The sequence below is a fragment of the Saimiri boliviensis genome, chromosome 21 (assembly GCF_048565385.1).
Source record: "Saimiri boliviensis isolate mSaiBol1 chromosome 21, mSaiBol1.pri, whole genome shotgun sequence".
In the NCBI taxonomy this organism is placed as follows: domain Eukaryota; kingdom Metazoa; phylum Chordata; class Mammalia; order Primates; family Cebidae; genus Saimiri; species Saimiri boliviensis.
In genome coordinates, this window is record NC_133469.1 from 12,037,484 (window position 1) to 12,058,218 (window position 20,735).

Sequence of the window (20,735 nt, forward strand, 5' to 3'; positions counted from 1 at the left end):
ATTTTTAGTAGAGACGGGGTTTCACCATGTTGACCAGGATGGTCTCGATCTCCTGACCTCGTGATCCACCCGCCTCGGCCTCCCAAAGTGCTGGGATTACAGGCTTGAGCCACCGCGCCCGGCTTGTTGTAGCTTTTAATGTAAAATGAAGTTGTCACAAAACCTAATAAATGAACTAAAAAAAAAAAAAAAAAAAAGAGCCAAAAAAATCATATGACCAATCAAGAAATCGTATTAAGGCATTATTATTTTTGTCTTATATAAAATGATACCAAAATGTTATTATTATTATTATTATTATTATTATTATTATTATTATTATTATTTTGAAAGGGAGTCTTGCTCTTGTCGCCCAGGCTGGAATGCAATGGTGATCTCGGCTCACTGCAACCTCCCCCTCCCAAGTTTAAGTGATACTCCTGCCTCAGCCACCCAAGCAGCTGGGATTACAGGTGCCCACCACCATACCTGGCTAATTTTTATATTTTAGTAGAAACAGAGTTTTACCATTTTGGCCAGGCTGGTCCTGAACTCTGGACCTGAGGTGATCTGCCCACCTTAGCCTCCCAAAGTGCTGAGATTGCAGGCATGAACCACTGCACCAGGCCCCAAAATATTATTTTTTATAATCTTAAATTTATGATGTTACTCATGTTACTCTTACTCCAATTGCAATTTATATGTAATATTTTGAAAGTAAAATGCTTTTTATTTTAGTACTTATTTATTTATTTATTTATTTATTATTTTTTGAGACGGAGTCTCTCTCTGCTGCCCAGGCTGGAGTGCAGTGGTGTGATCTCAGCTCACTGCAACCTCCACCTCCTGGGTCCAAGCTATTCTGCCTCAGCCTCCCGAGTAGCTGGAATTACAGGAATGTGCCACCATGCCCTTCTAAATTTTTTTTATATTATAAGTAGAGATGGGGTTTCGTCATGTTGGCCATGCTGTTCTCAAATTCTGGGTCTCAAGCAATCTGCCCGCCTCGGCCTCCCAAAGTGCTGGGATTACAGGGGAGAACCACAACACCCGGTCAAAAATTGCACCATTTTAAAATTGATTTTTGAACAAGAGGCCCTGTACTTTCATTCTGTACTGGGCTCTGCAAATCATGCAGCAGCCCTGACTCTGAAAACTAGTATTTATTTGAAATGGTTTTCCTATTTCTCCAAATTGTTCTGTTTCAGGGTTTAATGACTTCCTTCAAGTCCAATGAAGGCCATTCCATTACATTATAACTTTTTTTTGGGTAGTGGGGGTTTTGCTCTGTCACCAGCCTGGAGTGCAATGGCACAATCTCGGCTCACCACAACCTCTACCTCCCAGATTCAAAAGATTCTCCTGATTACAGGTGCTCACCACCACGCCAGGCTAATTTTGTACTTTTAGTAGAGACGAGGTTTCTCCATGTTGGTCAGGCTGGTCTGAAACTCCTGACCTCAGGTCATCTGCCTGCCTCGACCTCCCAAAGTGCTGGGATTACAGGCATGAGCCACCGTGCCCAGCCAACATTTATTTATTTATTTAATTTTTGGAGACAGGATCTCACTCAGTTACCAGGCTGGATTGCAGTGGCGGTGATCACAGCTCACTGCAGCCTCCACTTCCTGGTATCAAGAGATCTTCTCCACTTGGCCTCCCAAGTAGTTGGGACCGCAGGCTCAGGCCACCACGCCTACCTAATTTTTGTATTTTTAGTAGAGATGCTGTTCTCGAATTTCTGGACTCCTGTGATCCACCTGCCTCCCAAAGTGCTGGGATTACAGGCGTGAGCCAAGGTGCCCAGCCCTAACTTCTTTTTCTTTTGTTTTCGAGACGGAGTTCTGCTCTGTCACCCAGGCTGTAGTGCAGTGGCCCGATCTCCCTTCACTGCAACCCAGGTTCAAGCGATTCTCCTGCCTGAGACTCCCAAGTAGCTGGGACTACAGGCGCCCGCAACCACACCTGGCTATTTTTTTGTATTTTTAGTTGAGACAGGGTTTTACCATGTTGGCCAGGCTGGTCTCGAACACCTGACTGCAGGTGATCCGCCCGCCTTGGCCCCCAAAGTGCTGGGATTACAGGCGTGAGCCACTGTGCCCCACTTAATTTTTGTTTTGTTTTGTTTAGACACCAGGTCTCACTATGTTGACCAGGCTGGTCTCAAACTCCTAGGCTCAAGCAATCTTCCCACTTTGGCCTCTCAAAGTGCTGGGATTCCAGGCATGAGCCATGGCACCCAGTGGAGGGCCAGTAAATTTAAAAACTGTCTTGTAAAAACATGTGTATGTAAAAGCATGGAAATGGTCTGGAAGGAATGAGGCTAAGCACCTAATCTTGTTTCTCCTGCGGGTTGGGGAAGGGACCAGAATAGGAAATGGTGATGGGGTATGTATGTGGACATGTGCACGTATAAGGTGAGGGACTCTGGCTTCAACTGTAATGATTTTTCTTTTCTTTTTTACTTTTCTTTTTTTTTTGAGACGGAGTTTCGCTCTTGTTACCCAGGCTGGAGTGCAATGGCACGATCTCGGCTCACCGCAACCTCCGTCTCCTGGGTTCAGGCAATTCTCCTGCCTCAGCCTCCTGAGTATCTGTGATTACAGGCACACACCACCATGCCCAGCTAATTTTTTGTATTTTTAGTAGAGATGGGGTTTCACCATGTTGACCAGGATGGTCTCGATCTCTTGACCTCGTGATCCACCCGCCTCGGCCTCCCAAAGTGCTGGGATTACAGGCTTGAGCCACTGCGCCCGGCTTTTTTTTTTTTTTTTTTTTTAAGACGAATTTTGGTCTTGACGCCCAGGCTGGAGTGCAATGGCACGAACTCAGCTCACTGCAACCTCTGCCTCCTAGGTTCAAGCGATTCTCCTGCCTCAGCCTCCCAAGTAGCTGGGATTACAGGCATGCACCCATGCCCGAGTAAGTTTTTTTTGTTGTTGTTTTTAGAAGAAACAGGGTTTCACCATGTCAGTCAGGCTGGTCTTGAACTCCTAACCTCAGGTGATCCACTCACCTTGGCCTCCCAAAGTGTTGGGATTACAGATGTGAGCCACTGTGCCCAGCCGATTTTACTTTTTTAAAAGATAATATATTGATAGGTTCATTGTGTAATGAAAAATTAACAATGGCCTGTCTGGGGAGACAAATGGGATGGACCATCCAAGCCAAACGAGGAATGAAGAACAAAGAGACACCGGGACACGCGGGCAATCGCTGGTGGGTTCTGAGTCTTCACTTTATTACTATGTCACCAGAAGTCACCACCTTCACTTGGTTCACCACGGATGGATGGATGTCATAAAGGAGGGTGCCACGGGGCCACTGGATTCACTCAAGACTTAACCAGGTGGTGGGGGGGGCCTAGAGTGGGGGCCCAGGATGGGGGCCGCCCTTCACCGCACACACACGCACACACACACAGATATATTTGTGGAGCCTTATATTATACATCTTATATATAGAAAATATATGTATTTATACTATACACAGGCAGTAACGCTGTGGGAGGGGGCCGGGGCACCGACAAGGGCTGTGCGCACCAGGGTATGGGGAGTATCAGGCCAAGGGCATCGCTGGGAGGCAGCCGGCCCAGTCCCTCCTCCCATAAACTCCTGGGAGGGGCGTTACCCCTTTTGTGCTCCTTAGAGAATCAAAGGGGTCTTGGGCCAAGGTTAGGGGTCCCCCAGGGCTAACAGGTAGGGGCTCTCAGTGACATGGAGAAACCTGGGACCCCCGAGGCTTTGAAGATCAAGAATCACCAGGGAAGGATGGAGTGGGGAACTAATGTCCGTCCCCTGGGAATTAGCCTCTCCACTGAGACACCCGCAGGTGGATCAGGAGCCGTGCAGGCAGGACAGTCTGTAACCATCCAGGATGAGCCAGCTCAGACAGCAGAAGACCTGGCTCCTGAACCTCTCACTCTGCACTTGACCTTGGACAAGCCGCTGTCTCCCTGCCCCAGACTCTGCCAACTCTAAGGGTCCTTGCAGCTCTACGCTTATGTCAAAGCTTTTTTCCTGGGCCCTCTCTTGTGCTTGATGGGGAGGAGGAAGCCACCCTGCAAGGTCCAGTTGCAGGAAGGCCCTTCTCTAAGGAGAGCTTTGGGAGCAAGGGAGAAGCACGGAGGGCAGCTCAGAGGAAGAAGGGATACAAGACAGAGTTGGGTCTGGGGTCCCCCAGGGGCTATTCTCTGCCAACAGAAGGCAAGAGCTTCCCCATGAACCTTCCAGGGCAGAGTCAGGAGCCCTGGGCCCATCCAAATCTGGCCCTCCATCTCTTGCCCTCTCTCATCTCCTTCCTGGGCAGGTTCCTGCCAGAGCCCAGCCTGATGGGGATAGATCATGCCTGGGAGTGTTTCTGGGCTGTACCCGGGAAGAGTGTGGGATTCTTCATGAGATGACTCATCACCCCCCATTCCTGGCAGGAGTCTTGACAACTTTCCCTGCCTAGGGTGGCAGGCAGAGTCTGTAACAAATAGCCAGGATGCAGTCAGGCTTACCTGGTGTCCTGCCCTCCGGCCAAGGATTGCCAGCAGCTGGCTGGTGCCCAGGGAGAAACAGATGGGCAGCACCCTGAGATCTCCAAGTACCCACCAGAAGGGGAGGCTTTTGGTGGAGAGTGGGTGAGGGTCAGAACATCTCATGGCCTCTTGCAGGGGGCACAGAACTTCACTTTGCCATAAACACTCCTGCACCCACTCACACCTTTGCCTTTGGCCTGCTACAGGTTTCATTCTTCAGGCCAGCAGATAACGCGCCCCCAGGCTGGTCCCATTTGGGCCACTGTGGACAGGGCCCCTTCCCTGGATTGGAAAATGAAGTCAGCAACAAGTAGCTGTCACTCAGCTGCCTGGGGTCCTCTCCATCACTGCTGTCCCTTGGGAGGTCTTGGACAGACCCGGGTTTAGATCTGTGTTCTGCTGCCAACTCGCTTATGTTGGCGGAGCCTGTTTCTCCTCTGTTAAATGGGAACAATGATGCTACTTGTCTAATTAGGACTTCCAGCCCAACCTTAGGGATGTGGAAGCAGGAACCACCCACACCCTTGGTATCCCCAGGACAGGTGCTGGATAACTGCTGAATGAGTGAGCAGGTGAGGGATCGCCTACCTCTTAGGATTCTTGGAGCGGGGATGGGCAGATGGTGGCAGAAACAGCCAGCACTGGGCTTGTCCACCACCTGCTCTGCTCTGCTCCCTGGAGGACAGGCCAGTGGACACTGGGTGGACGGGAGGATGGGGCCCCAGCGCTCTTCCACACCTCTCTCCTGGTCCCTTATGGCTTAGTGAAGAGCCCACCTTGTGCAATAATCTACCTGCCCCCACTCAGAAGAGATTATGACCTTAGGCTCCACAGCCCTCTTTGTGCCTTGGGGTCACCTGCCACCCTCTCCCCTATAGCCCATGGTCTTCCCTGGGCCTCCCATGCCTCAGGGGCTCTTGCCTGTGTCATCTTGGAGGCAGTGCCTCTCCATGGCTGCAGCCCGGGAGCTGACTTGCTGATTCCGAAGCCCCTGTCCACAGGGAGGCTGGCTCTGCAGAGGGTCTTCCGGAAGGTCAAGGAAACACCTCTCATGCCCTTGGCTGCTCTAACCCCTGAACCCTGACTGACCCCAGATGAGAGGAGAGGTGACACAGTGTCCCAGATCAGTTCTGTTTCCTGGGAGGTCACAAGGGCAGGGAATCGAGGCACCTGCTGGGCAGCCGAGGCCAAGAAACCCGGGCATCATGCCCAGCTTTGCCACTCACTCACTGTGACCTTGGGCCAGTCACACCCTCATCTGGGCCTCCTCATCCACCAGCCCTAGGCAAGGGCTTCGTGAGCCCTTCCAGAGGAAAGGACAGTGATCAGTCCTTTGAGACCACGAAGGGGGTTGATGGAGCTCCCTGGAACGAGCGCCAATGGGACACTCAGAGCACAGAGCAGCACCAGGGTGAGCCCTCTCAGAGGAGGCCAAGGGCCAGCGGGTAGGGCCAGGGGGATGTGGGTAGAGGGACCTGAAAGTGGGGGTGTCCCCAGGGAGGGGGAGGAACAGCTTGGGTCGAACAGGCCCTTGGCTTGCAGCAGAATCAGGGTGTCTCAAGGGGCTGAGGGCCCCAAGGCCTCCCAGAATGACAGTAACATTGAGCTGGGAAGCCCCAAGCGTGCGGATGGGGGGAGGTGGGTGGCCAGGGACAAGCATGTGGTCTGCAGTTGGGTGGCCTGGGCTTGGCCCCACCTCTATCACTAGCTGCCTGAGTGACTCTGGGCAAGGGATCTTGACCTCTCCAGACCTCAGTTTCCTCAACCATAAAATTAAGACCGTCCCGACACTCTTAGCAGGACTGCCGGAGTGGGGTGACAGCCCCCAGTGTCCTGTGGGTGTTCACATTCGCCCTATGACTGAGCCACGGTGTAAACAAACTTCCCAGCATTATCTGGGTCTTTCCCACCGTTCCGGCCTCTGGGACCACCAAGACTGCCTCCGCAATTCATCTCTCCCCTTTCCAGAGACCATCTCTGCCAATTTCACCACGCATGCCCAGCACAGGCTGGATGCACAGTAGGCGCTCAAGGAATGCTGATGACACAATGTATGAATGCAAACACCCCTGGCCCCCACTCACTAGGGCTCTGTGGGTTACATGCCCTGGGACACACTTGCACACACGTGTAGACACCCCCCAGCACTGGACGGCCCCACCCCTGCCCTGAGCTACCCTGGACCTCAGTGGGACAAGGCAGAGGCTGATGAGGCGCTGGGCAGGGCAGCCTGGGAGGGAACGGGCGCTGGGTGTGGAGGGAGGGGACAGATGGGGGAGGGGGAGGTGCAGGTGGTCACTGTGGCTCAGTAGCCCTGCGACTGGTAGCCCTGAGGCTCAGTGTCGAAGGCGTTGGCTGGCTGCTGGTAGGTGCCGCCCATACCGGCGGGATCCGGCCCGGTGTTGGGCTCCACATAGGGCGCGTAAGGCATGCTGGAGTCCTGGCTGGGGTCCATGTAGTCCTGGGAGAAGAGGGCCGAGTCGGCTCCAATCTGGTACCGCTGGAAGGCCAGCACGGCCTGGCCCGCCTAGGTACGAGGGCCAGCAGGGACAAGGACAGGCGGGAGGGGGTGGTTAGGGGAGAGACAGACAAGAGCACTGGGTTAGTGGTGGTTAGTTCACAGGACACAGGCAGGAGAGGGTTAAAGATCCTCAAAGTACTGAACACGAGACTGAGACTAAGCTTGGCTGTGGAGAAGGAAGGCTGCTCTCACAGTCACACCTGGAGATGCCTAGAACCAGATCGTCCAGCCAGAAAGAATCTCCAAAGCCACCTGCCCCTGTCTTCCAATCCCAGAGGTTAAACCTGAGCTACTAAAAGCTCTAGATCGTCATTATGTTGTGTTAAAGTGGCCCAAAGGCCAACAACAGCCTCCTTAAAAAAAGTGTCTCAACAAGACAAAGGACTGTTGGGATCTCCTACGAGCCATTCTTTTGTCTCTCTTGCAGCTAGGCAAGGCCATGTAACTACATTTCGGCCAATGGAGTACCCTCGTGTTCTTTGTCCCACCCTCTGACCTGATGCCTGGAATACAGATGTGATGCCTGGAGCTCTAGTTGCCAAAAGGGACCACAAAGACCAGGAGCCAAATGCATCATGGTGTAACCATCATTACAGGCATGGTGGCTCATGCCTGTAATCCCACAACTCTGAAAGGCCAAAGTGGGAGGATCTCTTGAGGCCAGGAGATCAAGACCAGCCTGGGCTAAAATATGTAGCTCTGGCATATTGACCATGTTGAGTCAAAGGCACCTGAAAAACAGCAGGCACAAGAACAATCTGACCTTCTTCTCGAAAGCAGGAGAGGCTGGGTGTGGTGGCTCACGCCTGTAATCCCAGCACTTTGGGAAGCCAAGGCGGGCAGATCACTTGAGGTCAGGAGTTCGAGATAAGCCTGGCCAACATGGTGAAACCTCATCTCTACTAAAAATAAAAAAAAAATTAGCTGGACATGGTGGTGCTTGCCTGTAATCCCAGCTACTCGGGAGGTGAGGCAGGAGAATCGTTTGAACCCAGGAGGCGGAGATTGCAGTGAGCCGAGATCGCATCACTGAACGCCAACCTGGGCAACAAAGTGAGACTCCATCTCAAAAAAAAAAAAAAAAAAAAGACAAGCCTGGACACATAACAAGACCCCATCTCTTAAAAAAAAAAAAAAAAAAAAAAAAAAAACTCACACAAAAAAATTAGCCAGGCATAGTGGTGCTTCCCTGTAGTCCCAGCTACCCAGGAGGCTGTGGTGGGAGGATTGTCCAAGCCTAAAAGTTAGAGGCTGCAGTGAACTATCATCCAGCCTGGGCAACAGAATGAGCCTGTCTCTAAAAAAGAAAGAAAGATGCTTGGGTCACTGAATACCTCAGGAGCCACCATGACAGCCCTGGACTACCTCCACAGCCTTGGATTTTGCTGAAATCACTGTTGTTGTTGTTTTTTCTTTTTAAGACAGTTTTGCTCTTGTTGCCCAGACTGGAGTGCAATGGTTCGATCTCAGCTCACCACAGCCTCCACCTCCCAGCTTCAAGTGATTCTCCTGCCTCAGCCTCCCCAGTAGCTGGGATTACAGGCACGCACCACCGTGCCTGGCTAATTTTGTATTTTTAGTAGAGATGCGGTTTCTCCATGTTGGTCAGGCTGGTCTTGAACTCTCGAACCCAGGTGATCTGCCCGTCTCGGCCTCCCAAAGTGCTGGCATTACAGGCATGAGCCACTGCACCTGGCTGAAATCACTGTTATTTGGGATTTCTGTTACCTGCTGCTGAACCTAATTCTAAGTGAGAAACTGAGTTAAACAGAGTGAAACAAGTTTCAGCATCATCCGACTTGGTGGAGCGTTGACTATTCAATGTATGTTGAATCCCCAAGGGGGAACTGTGGCAAGCAACATTGGCCAACCTTGCCTGACCACCGAAGCCTCCCCGGTTTTATTGTTTTGTTTTGTTTTGTTTTGTTTTTTTGAGATGGAGTCTTGCTCTATTGGCCAGGCGGGAGTGCTATGGCGTGATCTTGGCTCACTGCAACTTCCGCCTCTAGGGTTCAAGCAATTTTCTGCCCTCACCACCTGAGTTGTAGCTGGGATTATAGGCACCCGCCACCACGCCTGGCTAATATTTGTATTTTTAGTAGAGATGGGGTTTCACCATCTTGGCCAGGCTGATCTTGAACTCTTGATCTCATGATCCACCCATCTCGGCCTCCCAAAGTGCTGAGATTATAGGCCTAAGTCACCCCTGAAGCCTGAAGCCCAGCACTCCTTTTTTTTTTTTTTTTTTCACAGATCTCAGAAGGAGAAAGACTTGTCCACAGCACACATGCATGGTTAGGAAGCTATTTTTCAATAAAAGCAATTACGTTGTTATTAAGCATAATGACACTGACCACACTGAGCTAAGTCCAAGTTTAAGTAAATCAAACTTGTCATTAGAAAAACAGCTTAGGGGTTTATTGCAAAAGCCTTCTCCAGAAACCTTCCTGGCCCAGGGAATCTACCTGTGATGGGAACATGCTGATACCCTCCAGACCCCTGTTTAGGGCTGGGAAGACTGAGCCTAGAAAAGGAAGCACCCATGGCAGAGTTACTGCTAGAACCCTCCCTAAATATGGGGTCCTACCTCTTCCCAGGTCAGGGTGCCCTCAACTGCTTCCCTTTGGCCCCTGACAAGGCATTTAGTCAACCAGCAACCTAAAAGGGCCACTTAGTGAAGGGGTAGGGAGTGAATATGACTGGTGTTTTATTTCACAAAGTTCCAGAAGCCCAGTCACTGGGCATTGCCTTTTTTTTTCTTTTGAGACGACTCTCACTCTGTTGCTCAGGTTGGGGTGCAGTGACACAATCTTGGCTCGCTGCAACCTCTGCCTCCTGGGTTCAAGTGATTTTCCTGCCTCAACCTCTGGAGTAGCTGGGATTACAGGCGCCTGCCACCATGCCCAGCTAATTTTTGTGTTTTTAGTAGAGACGGGGTTTCACCAAGTTGGCCAGGCTGGTCTCGAACTCCTGATCTCAGGTGATCTGCCCACCTCGGTCTCCCAAAGTGCTGGGATTACAGGCGTGAGCCACCATGCCTGGCTAGGGCATTATCTTTTGATTGTACTCACTGACCAAGACTCTGAGGGGCAGCCCTTTCTGGGAGGTGGGGGTTTAAAGCTAAGTGCCAGCACCTTGGGAAAAAAGGCAGATCATGTCTAAAGAAGTTTGGCTAAGGGATAAGGTCTGGGGTTTCCCACTATGTTGATATGGGGTCCTGGCTGGTGGAGGCTCGGACACTGGAGCCTGTAGAAGCAGAGAGGTGAAGAGCTTCCTTCCTGAGGATACCCTTGAGCCCTGGCCGGCCCACAGGGACTGACTGAATGAATCTTGACAGCAATGTCTGTAGACTCGGTTCTCCCCGAGCTCCCTGGCTCTACTCTCCAGGCTAGTTTCCTGTACAGAGGCAGAGGGCTGGGGCAAATGACTGACCCTTCTAGGATCATCTGACTTGGCAGAGCCTTGGCTAGTCAATGTATGTTGGATCTCCAACACATATTGGGGCTGCAGGCACTCGTACTATCTCCGTGGTCACTGAGTCAAGGCTTCATTTGGGTAACCAGTTTAAGGGGCCACCGACAGGAGCAAAGGAGAGGCTGGCCTGGGCTGCAGAGGGAGGATGGGAGTTGTGCTGAGAGTCCAGGGACCTGGAGGTCCCCTGGCCCCACTGTCTCAGAGCAGACGCCCTCTCTGCAGCATCTCCAGTGTGCAGCAGGCAGTCTGTGTCTGCACTGAGATGCCCCCAGTGTCGGGAAGCTCACAATCAGTGTGCTCAGGTCCTGGCAGGGCTGAGGCATTGCTTTGGGGAACTGTCTGTGTTGCACCAGCCTCCTTAACTCCTGCAGAGAGTGGAGGAATGGGTGAGTTCCTGCCCAGGCCGCTGGGGGCCCCAAGGAGGAAACCTGTGTAGAATCAGAGACCAAAATCCTTTGGAGGTAAAAATATTCATCACATGAAAATCACTCTCAAAGAGATTCTGGAGGTGCCCCTGACTCTGGAGAAGAGGAGTGAATGAGTGAATGAATGATGAATGAACAAAAGAGCTTACATTTATTGAGCATACTGTGCTCAGCCCTGTGCTGGCCTTTGTTTCACTGGCACATGGCCTTGAGAGGTTTGTCCATTATCACTCCCAGTCCAGGTAAGTGGACTGAGGCTCAGAGAGGTGCAGGGGTTTGTCAGGGTCACACAGCACATGAGAACAGAGCCAGACCAGGAGTCTTCTGATATCCTAGGCCAGGCCGCTCACCAGGGGGACAGTCACTCTTCACACCGCCATGAAGGGAGAGGCTATTGCTCCGCACCCACAGCTCAGTAATGGGGGTCATGAACGCCTCCAGGCAGCCTGCGTATGGGGCCACCTCCAACCCGTTAGCTACCCATGGCTGTCCATTTGGAAGAGATTTGGATGTGTTTGTCTTCTTCTCCCTGGCCTGTGGGCTCCTGGAGCCAAGGACCCCACCTAATTCATCACTAGGCACAAAACAGCTGCTCAATAAATGTTTACTGAATGAATGAACGCATGGAGAATAAATGAAGGAGGCAGTGAAGGAATGAATCAGTCAGTGGAGAACCTGAATCGGTTCCTCCAGCCAGCCTTCCACTGCCCTGCATGCTCTGGCATCCTGGACACTGCTGGCACTAGGCTGCTCCTGCAACCTCCCCACCAGGGGTGACACAGGGCTGCCCGCCTCTATCTACGGCTGTGCCGAGGTGGGGAACAGCGTGCTGTACTCCTCCTGGAAGCTTAGGTCCTTGAATCTCCGCACGGCCAGGGCTGCGGTCAGGCTCTGCCAGGAGAGAGCAGGGGTGAGGCCGGTGGGGAAGAGCTGGAGAGGTGCCAGGAGGGAGGCTGGCTTCAGAGAGCCGGGCAGCCACCTGTCGGTCAGGTACTTCACACCCACGGCTAGAAATCACCCACTACTCCTCTGTAAGTCCCGCCCCTGAAATCCTCCCTGTAGGCTGGGTGGTCCCCAGTCCTGAGGCACCGTCTCTGGACGGAGATCCCTGGGGAGTCCAGGACACTGAGGGCTGCAGCAGCCACAGCTGGCCCACTAGGGCCTGAACCATGGGTCTCCCCCTCCGAACGCTCTCTTCCAATATTGTTGGGGAGATGGGTGTACCCCCGAAAAATGAATATTCAGGGGCCCTCAAAAACGGAAAGAAGTCATTCCAGGGCAGGCCCAGGAGGATGGGGAAAACAGGGAGGGCTGGCGGCCTGTATGTAGCCTCAAGGGTCTGGGTGCAGGAGGCTGGACCCAGAACTGCTGGCTGGCCTGGAGGGGAGGCAGCTGTGGGTCACGGGGAGAGCTCTTGGGATGGGGCTATGGAGCTGATGTGACCCTAGGTCTCTGCAGAAGGGTGATTAGGAGAGAAGAAACACAGATGACCCAGACCAGTGGGAAAGAGGGCCCAGCCGAGCTGGTGCATTGCTGGCGCCCCAGCCTGCCCGCCTAGGGCCTGCAAAGGAGGGGTCTCTGGCCAGCTGGGCTCAGAGACATGCTTTGTTTGACACACACAACATATTGCTTAAACTTGAATAAACTTCCAACACATCAAGATCCGATTTCATGTAAAAATTCAGACTTCTGCCTTCTCTTGGTCCCTATTCCTGCTTGGCAGCCAATCTCCTTGAATCTCTGCACAGAGGACAGGCACGCATGTGCCACCTGGCTCGCTCATGGCTCTCTGGCCCTGCCTGGCCCACTCGAATCTGATGTCGATACCTGTCTACCCCAGATCCTATACCCTCATTTTACAAATGGGAAGACAGAGGCTAGGAAAATTAGAGGCAGCCCCGATGGGAACCAGGGCTCCTGACTCCTAGGCAGGGCTCCCTTCCAGCCTCAAACCCTGCAAGCCTCACCTTCCTGTCCAGGCCTCTGCTTTCTCATCTGTGAAAGGGGATGATAAACACCATCCACCCAGAGTGAGGGTCTGCCATCTCTAGCGACTGTGCTGCCCACAAGGGCCGCAGCCTCGTTGCTGAGGGAGCACGGCTGTGAGTGCCGCAGAGAGAGGCAGGCAGAAGAGGCAGCGAGGGTGGTGTGGGCTTCCAGAGGCACAGCAGGTCCCCGGCTAGCGCAAGGCCACTAGTCCGGGAGTTCAGTGGGGAAAGGAGGCGAGTGTGGGCTTGGTGGGCGGTAGCTGTACTCACCCAGGTGAAGATGGAGAAAAAGGAGAAGGCGATGGCGGCCCGGGCTGCGTCCGTCCCTTCGTTCATCGGGTTGTCCTTGGGCTTGGAGACCTGCCACTGGTTGGCCAGGAAGCAGAAGCCCACGAACCAGAGGAAGGCCCAGAAGGCTGGGGGTGGGGGGATCCCCAGGGCCGGGCAGAATGGGCAGTGCCACACATGGGGGAGAGGGTGAGTGGGGAGCAAATGAGATAGCCGAGAAATGGGGACATTCAAGAGCGCATCTCCCACGCTCCCCGACCCCCAAAGGGAGAGGCCAAGCGGGTAGGTGAAGAGAGAGGGGAGCCAAGAGAATGTGCAGGCGAGAAGAGGGAAGCCAGTCAGATGCAGGGGGGAAGGGGCCACAGACAGGGCAGGGCCAGGGCCAGACAGAGAAGAGCCACGGGCAGCGAGAGGGGAGGACGGAGGGAGAGACAGAGAGAGAAGGCAATCAACTCAGGCTGCATTTCTCCAGCCTCTGCCAAACCCCCATCTCCAGCCACACCCCTGACGTTGACCCCCCCAGCCCCCCGTCCACCCCTATGCCTGCAGCTCTGCAGGCAGGAAGACTCCAACCCCCAGACCCCACCCAGCTAGAGGCTTCCAGACAAATGAGGTGGGGGAAGGAGGACGAGGCTGGGGCAAAGATGGTGGCTTGGCTGGGTGGGTCTGGGCTTCGACTTTTTTTTTTTTTTTTTTGAGACGGAGTCTCACTCTATCACCCAGGCTGGAGTGCAGTGGCGGCAATCTCGGCTCACCGAAACCGCCGCCTCCGGGGTTCAAACAATTGTCCTGCCTCAGCCTCCTGAGTAGCTGGGATTATAGGCACATACCACCACGCCTGGCTATTTTTTGTATTTTAAGTAGAGACGGGGTTTCATCATGTTGGTCAGGCTGGTCTCGAACTCCTGACTTTGTGATCCTCTTGCCTCGGCCTTCCAAAGTTCTGGGATTACAGGTGTGAGCCACCATGCCCAGCTGGGCTTCGACTTCTAATGTGCTGCGGCTCCACAGAGCCCCAGGTTTATCAAGGGGCCCACTGAGAGCTGAGCCTGGGGTGGTCAGCAGCGGGAGCCTCATGGCCACACAATCGACTGTGGGTGCACAGGTCTCCCCAGAGAAATCCAGACCTGCTCAGGGCAAGGCGTGTATCTGCCAAGCAGGTGAGGCACCCACCTGGGGCCAGCCCACCTTCCAGAGGCACTGCCAGGGAACCCTGAGGCAGGGACCCAAGCCTCAGAACAGCAAGGCTGAAGCCTAGGGTTCTGACCCCTGGCTGAGAGCATCCACCAATCAGATTCCTGGAACTCACAGGGCAGAGATCAGCATACCTCTGCCAAAGGCTGCTTCTGAAGGGCAAAGTGCAGCAGGTCAGGTTGGCTCCATAGGTCCAGGCCCTGGTCCTGCCCAGGTCTGGCTGGGAGGGCAGGGGAGGGTAAGGCTCCAGGGCCCCTGTTGCCAACTGGGCACCCAGTCACCACCTTGCTTAGTCCTCATGAAGCTGCTCCAGGGAGGTGGCACAGAAGAGGCCACTGAAGCACCGGCCAACCCATGAGGGCCGGCACATGCCTAGTGCCAATCATGGTCCCTTAGACTAGAAGGAACTAGAATCCCATCTGTGCTCCCCTGCCCGTGGGCAGCATGGGTTATTTTGAGGTCCTAGGCCCTGTCCTGGTCCCATCTTCCCCGCTGCCAGCCACGTGACCCTGAGTCTGTCTCTTCACCCGCCTGCACCTCATTTCCTCATCTGGAAGATGGAGAGAAGGTTGGCAGCCGTCTCCCATGGCCGGGACAGCCCTCTGCTGACTCCATGTAGGGGGCACCCGCTGGGCGGGGCTCACCCGAGACTCCGATGTCGGACAGGACGGCTTTCTTGCGGTCCTTGACGCTGCTGATCTGCGGGAAGTACACGTCCAGGGCCAGGTACAGCAGGCAGGTGAGGAAGGCGAGCACACCCACGGTCACACCGTAGCTGCAGGCGTTGGGGTTCCGGTTGTAGATGCAGAACTCCTCCTCCTCAGAGGCGCTGTTGAGGTAGCCCTCATTCACGATGGAGCCGAACACCACTATAGAGAACAGCTGCGGGGGTGGGGGCCATGGCTTAGACGTGGGCAGACCCCTGCCTGACGCCACCCAGGGGATGGGGAGGCTGCCACCCTCTCCTGCTCCCTGCCCCTCCATGAGCCACAAGGCATTTCAGAGGGGGGTGCCCAGAGAGGGAGGGCAACTTGCTTGGGTCACACAGTGCAAGTGGGGGTCAGTCACTTCCTTTCTCAGCCACAGGCACTGAGGACCCTCTCACCACAGATGTGGCCCCTTCTACCACCCCTCAGCCATGTCCTAAATGTCCTCCCAGGCCCTGACACCAAGATGTCCTGGGACTAGACTGACCCCTAAAGAACAAGGAGCCACAGTGGGCCCTCCTGGGCTGTGAACCTGCACAGCCCCCACCCCCAGGCTGACTCCTCCAGATGCTGGCATGCGCCTGGCCCCATCTTGTGTTCCCCTTCCCTCTGCAGAGCCGTGGGCTAGCCTGGGGTCTCAGGCCCCTACCCAGGCCCGTCAAATGGATGGAGTGATGAATGAAAAAATAACAGTGGACCAGGTGCGGTGGCTCACGCTTGTAATCCTAGCACTTTGGGAGGCCAAGGCAGGAGGATCACTTGAGCTCAGAAATTTGAGACCAGCCTGGGCAACATGGCAAAACCCCGCCTCTACTAAAAATACAAAAATTAGCCAGGTATAGTGGTGTGTGCCTGTAGTCCCAGCTGCTAGGGAAGATGAGAGGGAGGATTGAGCCCAAGAGGTGGACGTTGTAGTGAGCCACGATCATGCCACTGCACACCAGCCTGGGTGACAGAGAGCAGCTCTGTCTCAAAAAAAAAAAAAAAAAAAAAAAAAAAATCTGTGTGTGTGTGTGTGTGTGTGTGTGTGTGTGTATATAAAATAATAATGGACACAATCCTACCAGATACAGGGCACCCTGCACGTTCCCAAGGGTGTTACACATGTGATCTCACTGCCCTGCCCCCTACAATATGGCAGGAAGTGATGGGATATCACTTCTGAGAGTAAGTGACAAAGGATTTCTACTTCCTTCTTGCTTGTCCTCTCCTCTCCGACTCCCTGCTTGCTCTGTTGAAAGCTGTTGTGTTTTGAGCTACCCTTTGGAAAGACCTGAACTGAAGGACGTCTTCAGCCAACTGCCCACAAGAAGTGGGCCCCTCAGTCCAACACCCACAAGGGACTGAATCCTGCCAATATCATGTCAGTGAGCTTACGAATGGATCCACCCAGGCTTGGCGCAGTGGCTCACACCTGTAATCCCAGCACTTTGGGAGGCCAAGGTGGGCAGATCATGAGGTCAAGAGATCAAGACCATCCTGGTCAACATGGTAGAACCTGTCTCTACTGAAAAAGCAAAAATTAGCTGGGCATAGTGGTGCACGCCTGTAGTCCTAGCTACTCAGGAGGCTGAGGCAGGAGACTCGCTTGAATCTGGGAGGTGGAGGTTGCAGTGAGCAGAGATCGTGCCACTGCACTCCAGTGTGGGGGATAGAACAAGACTCTGTCTCAAAAAAAGAAAAAAGGCAGGCTGGGCGTGGTGGATCACGCCTGTAATCCCGGCACTTTGGGAGACTGAGGTGAGTGGATCACTTTAGGACAGGAGTTCGAGACCAGCCTGGCCAACATGGTGAAACCCTGTCTCTACCAAACATACAAAAAATGGGCCGGGTGTGATGGCGCATGCCTATAATGCCAGCTATTTGGAAGGCTGAGATAGGAGAGTTGCTTGAACCTGGGAAGTGGAGGTTGCAGTGAGCCTTGATCGTGCCATTGCACTCCAGCCTGGGCGACAGAGCAAGACATCATCTCAAAAAAAAAAAAAAGTTTAGAGACCACTGAGTTAGGACGCTGTGGGTAAAAGGGATTCTGACGTAAATGTGCACAGAAGATGAACAGAGACACAAAGTGTGGTACATCCATATACTGGATAACTGTTCAGCCATAAAAAGGAACCACCAGCCTGGGCAGTGTTGTAAAACCTCATCTCTACAAAAATTAGCTGGGTATGGTGGCATGCACCTGTGGTCCCAGCTACTTGGGGGACTGAGGTGAGAGGATCGCTTGGGACTGGGAGTTTGAGACTAGCCTGGGCAATATAGCAAAACTCCATGTCTATAATAAATACATTGTAAATTATAAAAAAGAAAAAAAAATGTCCACCGAATTATACAACATTAAAATGGTATGTTATGCAAACTGGGCACAATTAAAAAAAAGAAAAGATTCTGAAGCTTCGTCCTGGTTCATCCATGGCACAGAGGTGAGCAGTGGTGGCCTGTGAGCCACCATCTGCCAGTCCTGATTTGGGAAGACCCCATGACCACGAGACTTCACACCCATGAGGGCATCAGGGCCCACAGCTCTGCCTGCCACAGGCTCCGCAGCCTCACCATCACCTCTTTGAAGCAGGCAGGGCTATTTATACCGTCCCCAATTGATTGAGTAGAAAAACTAAGGCTCAGAAAGAGAAAGGGGCACTGTTGTCAGCAGCAGAGGCTGAACTTGAACCTAGGTCTCCTGATTCCCAGACCTGTGTTCTTTTCCACCTGGCCAAGCTGCCTCTCAGTTTCAGGAGGTGGGCCCTGAAGAAGGGGTGGAATTTACTCCCAGAGACCCAAGGGATCGAGCAGAGAGGCCAGCAGGGAGGAAGTCCTGGAGGGCAGCCTCAGTGTGACTGGGGATCAGGCAGTACAACTGAGTCCCGAGTATGGTGCTCAGAGGCACAGTGGGGAGCGCCTTTGAAGGCGCCTTTGAAGCCTTAAGAACCATTGTCAAGGGGGCTCCTGGGCTACTGAGAAACCAAGACAAGCCAGGCAGATTCTGAACACTGGGAGATGTGCAGTACATGGCCAGCTGCCTAGGCTGTGAACTGCACAACTCCAGGGACTGCTAGCCACACAGCCCCTTGCACCTGTGTACTGCCACAAGTCCAAGGCTCCTACCAGAAAACTGTCAGGTTGGGAATCTGAGGCCCAGTCCTGGATGTCACCAAAGCAGAACGGAAAAGGCTCCTGATCAGAAAGAGACTTCAGACACTGAGGAGTCATACAGACCTGCCAATTCAGATCCAAGGCCTGCTGCTTATGCTGGGTGGCCTCAGCAAGTGACTTAGCCTCTCTGAGCCTCAGATGGGTCCTCTGTACCAATTAACATCCCCTCTGGGGCTGACGGGAGAATTAGAGCAAGTACCCAGAGCAGAGCAGTGCCTTGTAGGAGCTTCGCAAGGTCCATTTCCTCTCTAGAGGTCCCAGAAAAGAAGGAATAACACCAGGAAGGGCCCTCTTGAATACTTCCTAACAGACACATGCTCCTGGGGCCAGAGGAGACCCCACCGCGCAAGTGCTGAAAATAAGTGTGGATCCCTTTCCAAAAACAGAACATATCAGGCTCCCCAAAAACAGACGAGGTGGGAGGGGAAACAGGCAGGCAGAAGCCTGGGCCCTGGGGACAGCAGAGGAGGAACCATTAGGACTGGGCCCTCTTGGGAGAAAGAGACAGGCAGTCCTTAGAGAGGCCGAGAGGAAAGTGCTGGAGAGGATGTGTCCCCAAGAGGGTGCAGAGCAAGAGCAAAACAGCATCACTGGAGGGAGCGCGTGGGGCCCCCGCCTCGGTCAGGCATTCATCACAGGTCACAAGTTTCTCGGCTCTGGGCACTGTGCTGGGAAGGGCACTGCTATGGAGAGAAAAGACTGTGGTGGTAAAGTGAAGACAAGCTGCCCAGCCAGGAGTTACAGCGGCGCCCAGGTGAGGGACGAGGGGCCTGAGGCTGGTGCAGGCAGTGGCGCGACGGGAAGAAGTAGGTGCTGAATATACTTTGAAAGTAGAACCACCAGAATCTGCAGACAGACAGACATGGTGAGTGAGAGGAGGAGAGGAGAAGCTGGGGATGGTGGCTCACGCCTGTGATCCCAGCACTTTGGGAGGCGGAGGCAGGTGGATCGTTTGAGCCCAGGAGTTTGAGACCAGCCTGAGCAACACAGTGAACCCCTGTCTCTAATAAAAATACAAAAATTAGCCGGGCAGAGGCTGAGGCTGGAGGATTGCTTGGGCCCAGGAAGTGAAGGCTGCAGTGAGCTCGGATCGCACCACTACACTCCAGCCTGGGAGACAGAGGGAGATCCTGTGTCAAAAAGAAAAAAAAAAAAAAAGAAGGGGCCCAGTGCAGTGGCTCATGTCTGTAATCCCAACACTTTGAGAGGCTGTGGTGGGCGGATCACTTGAGGTCAGGAGTTTGAGACCAGCCCGGCCAACATGGTGAAACCTCGTCTCTACAAAATTAGCTAGGCGTGGTGGTGCACGCCTGTAATCCCAGCTACCTGGGAGGCTGAGACAGGAGAATTGATTGACCCGGAAGGCGGAGGTTGCGGTGAGCCGAGATCCTGCCACTGGACTTCAGCCTGCGATAGAGTGTGGCTCCATCTCAAAAGAAAAAAAAGAAAGAAAAAAGAAAAGAGCAGGTTGGGGACTGAGTCATGGAATTTAGGCTCAATGATAATGGGGAGCAGAGCCGTCGCCTGCAGATGCCACATCCCCTGCAGCCTGCTGATCCAAAATAGGGAAACTGAGGCTCAGGGAAGGGAAGGAACATCGCAGAGGACACAGACCCAGTCCCTTGCAGTCTCCTGAATCCCCTGCAGGACTGTCAATTGCCCTCTGTGATAAGGGTTTAACTTCACCATTTAGCTGCCATCCCCCACCCCAAGTGGGAGCTCCCCCAAAACACGACACAAGCCTCAGGTTTCTGTTCCTCAGCCACTCACAGTACACGGGAGGAGGAATAGAGGCTTGCCCAGGGCCTGCTGTGTACCGGGAAATGTATGTTCTGACTCCACCAGCTCAATATTCTTATTCCCATTTTGGAGCCGCTTCTAGAGACCTGCCCAGTCTCCCAGCTGGGCAGGAGTGGACTTGAGGCTTGAACCTGAGTCTCGCTGGATCCAAAGCTGGTGCCCTGTGCCAGGCAGCATCCCTGGGTCACTTGCTAAGGCCAGATCTGCAGGCACAGCAAGGGGCACACAGAGCGGCCGCAAGGAGCCACTGGAGAACCAGAAATGAAACCAGAATGAAATTCCACACTGGCCACAGCAGCCAAGACACCAGGGGAAATTCTTCCAACAAGCGGATCTGCTGTGGGAAAGGGAGACAGGTCTTCAGAGGCAGAGACAGAGGCCCGGAAACAGGAGAGGATGGAGGGCAATGGCCAACAGAGGACCCAGGTCACCGGCAAGCAGAGGAAAAACAAGCTTCCTTCGAGCTAAAGCAAACGCTAAAAAAAGGCACCAAGGTAAACCTGCCAAGCCTCTTTGGTTTTTTTCCGCCCTCTTTAAAATCCAATCCTGAGTCTTTTTTAAAAACGGATTCCAGATGGTGCTTGGTGGAGATCTATGTCAAACTCAGAAAAACAAATCAGTAGGAATCTCAGAATCTTGGATTTCAGGATCCTGGGCTACTGGATTCAGAGACATAGAAAG

The 20,735-nt window shown here is 53.4% G+C and overlaps 1 protein-coding gene across 3 annotated transcripts in view; it reads right to left on the reverse strand.

Moving 5' to 3' along the window:
- Window positions 1-3,202: 3,202 nt before the first annotated feature.
- The window catches only part of SYNGR1 (synaptogyrin 1), a 29,389-nt gene continuing 11,856 nt past the window's right edge, over window positions 3,203-20,735 (reverse strand). The window contains exons 2-4 of one of the 3 annotated variants that reach the window (XM_010343442.3): window positions 15,039-15,276; window positions 13,183-13,328; window positions 3,203-7,031 (exon numbers count right to left, since the gene is read on the reverse strand). In XM_010343442.3, coding sequence (XP_010341744.1) covers window positions 6,810-7,031; window positions 13,183-13,328; window positions 15,039-15,276 — 606 coding nt within the window. In that variant the 3' untranslated portion in view covers window positions 3,203-6,809. Of the gene's footprint in view, window positions 7,032-11,056; window positions 11,816-13,182; window positions 13,329-15,038; window positions 15,277-20,735 lie in introns of those variants that run through there. The other 2 variants (XM_074390781.1, XM_010343441.3) reach the window with 2 other exon arrangements.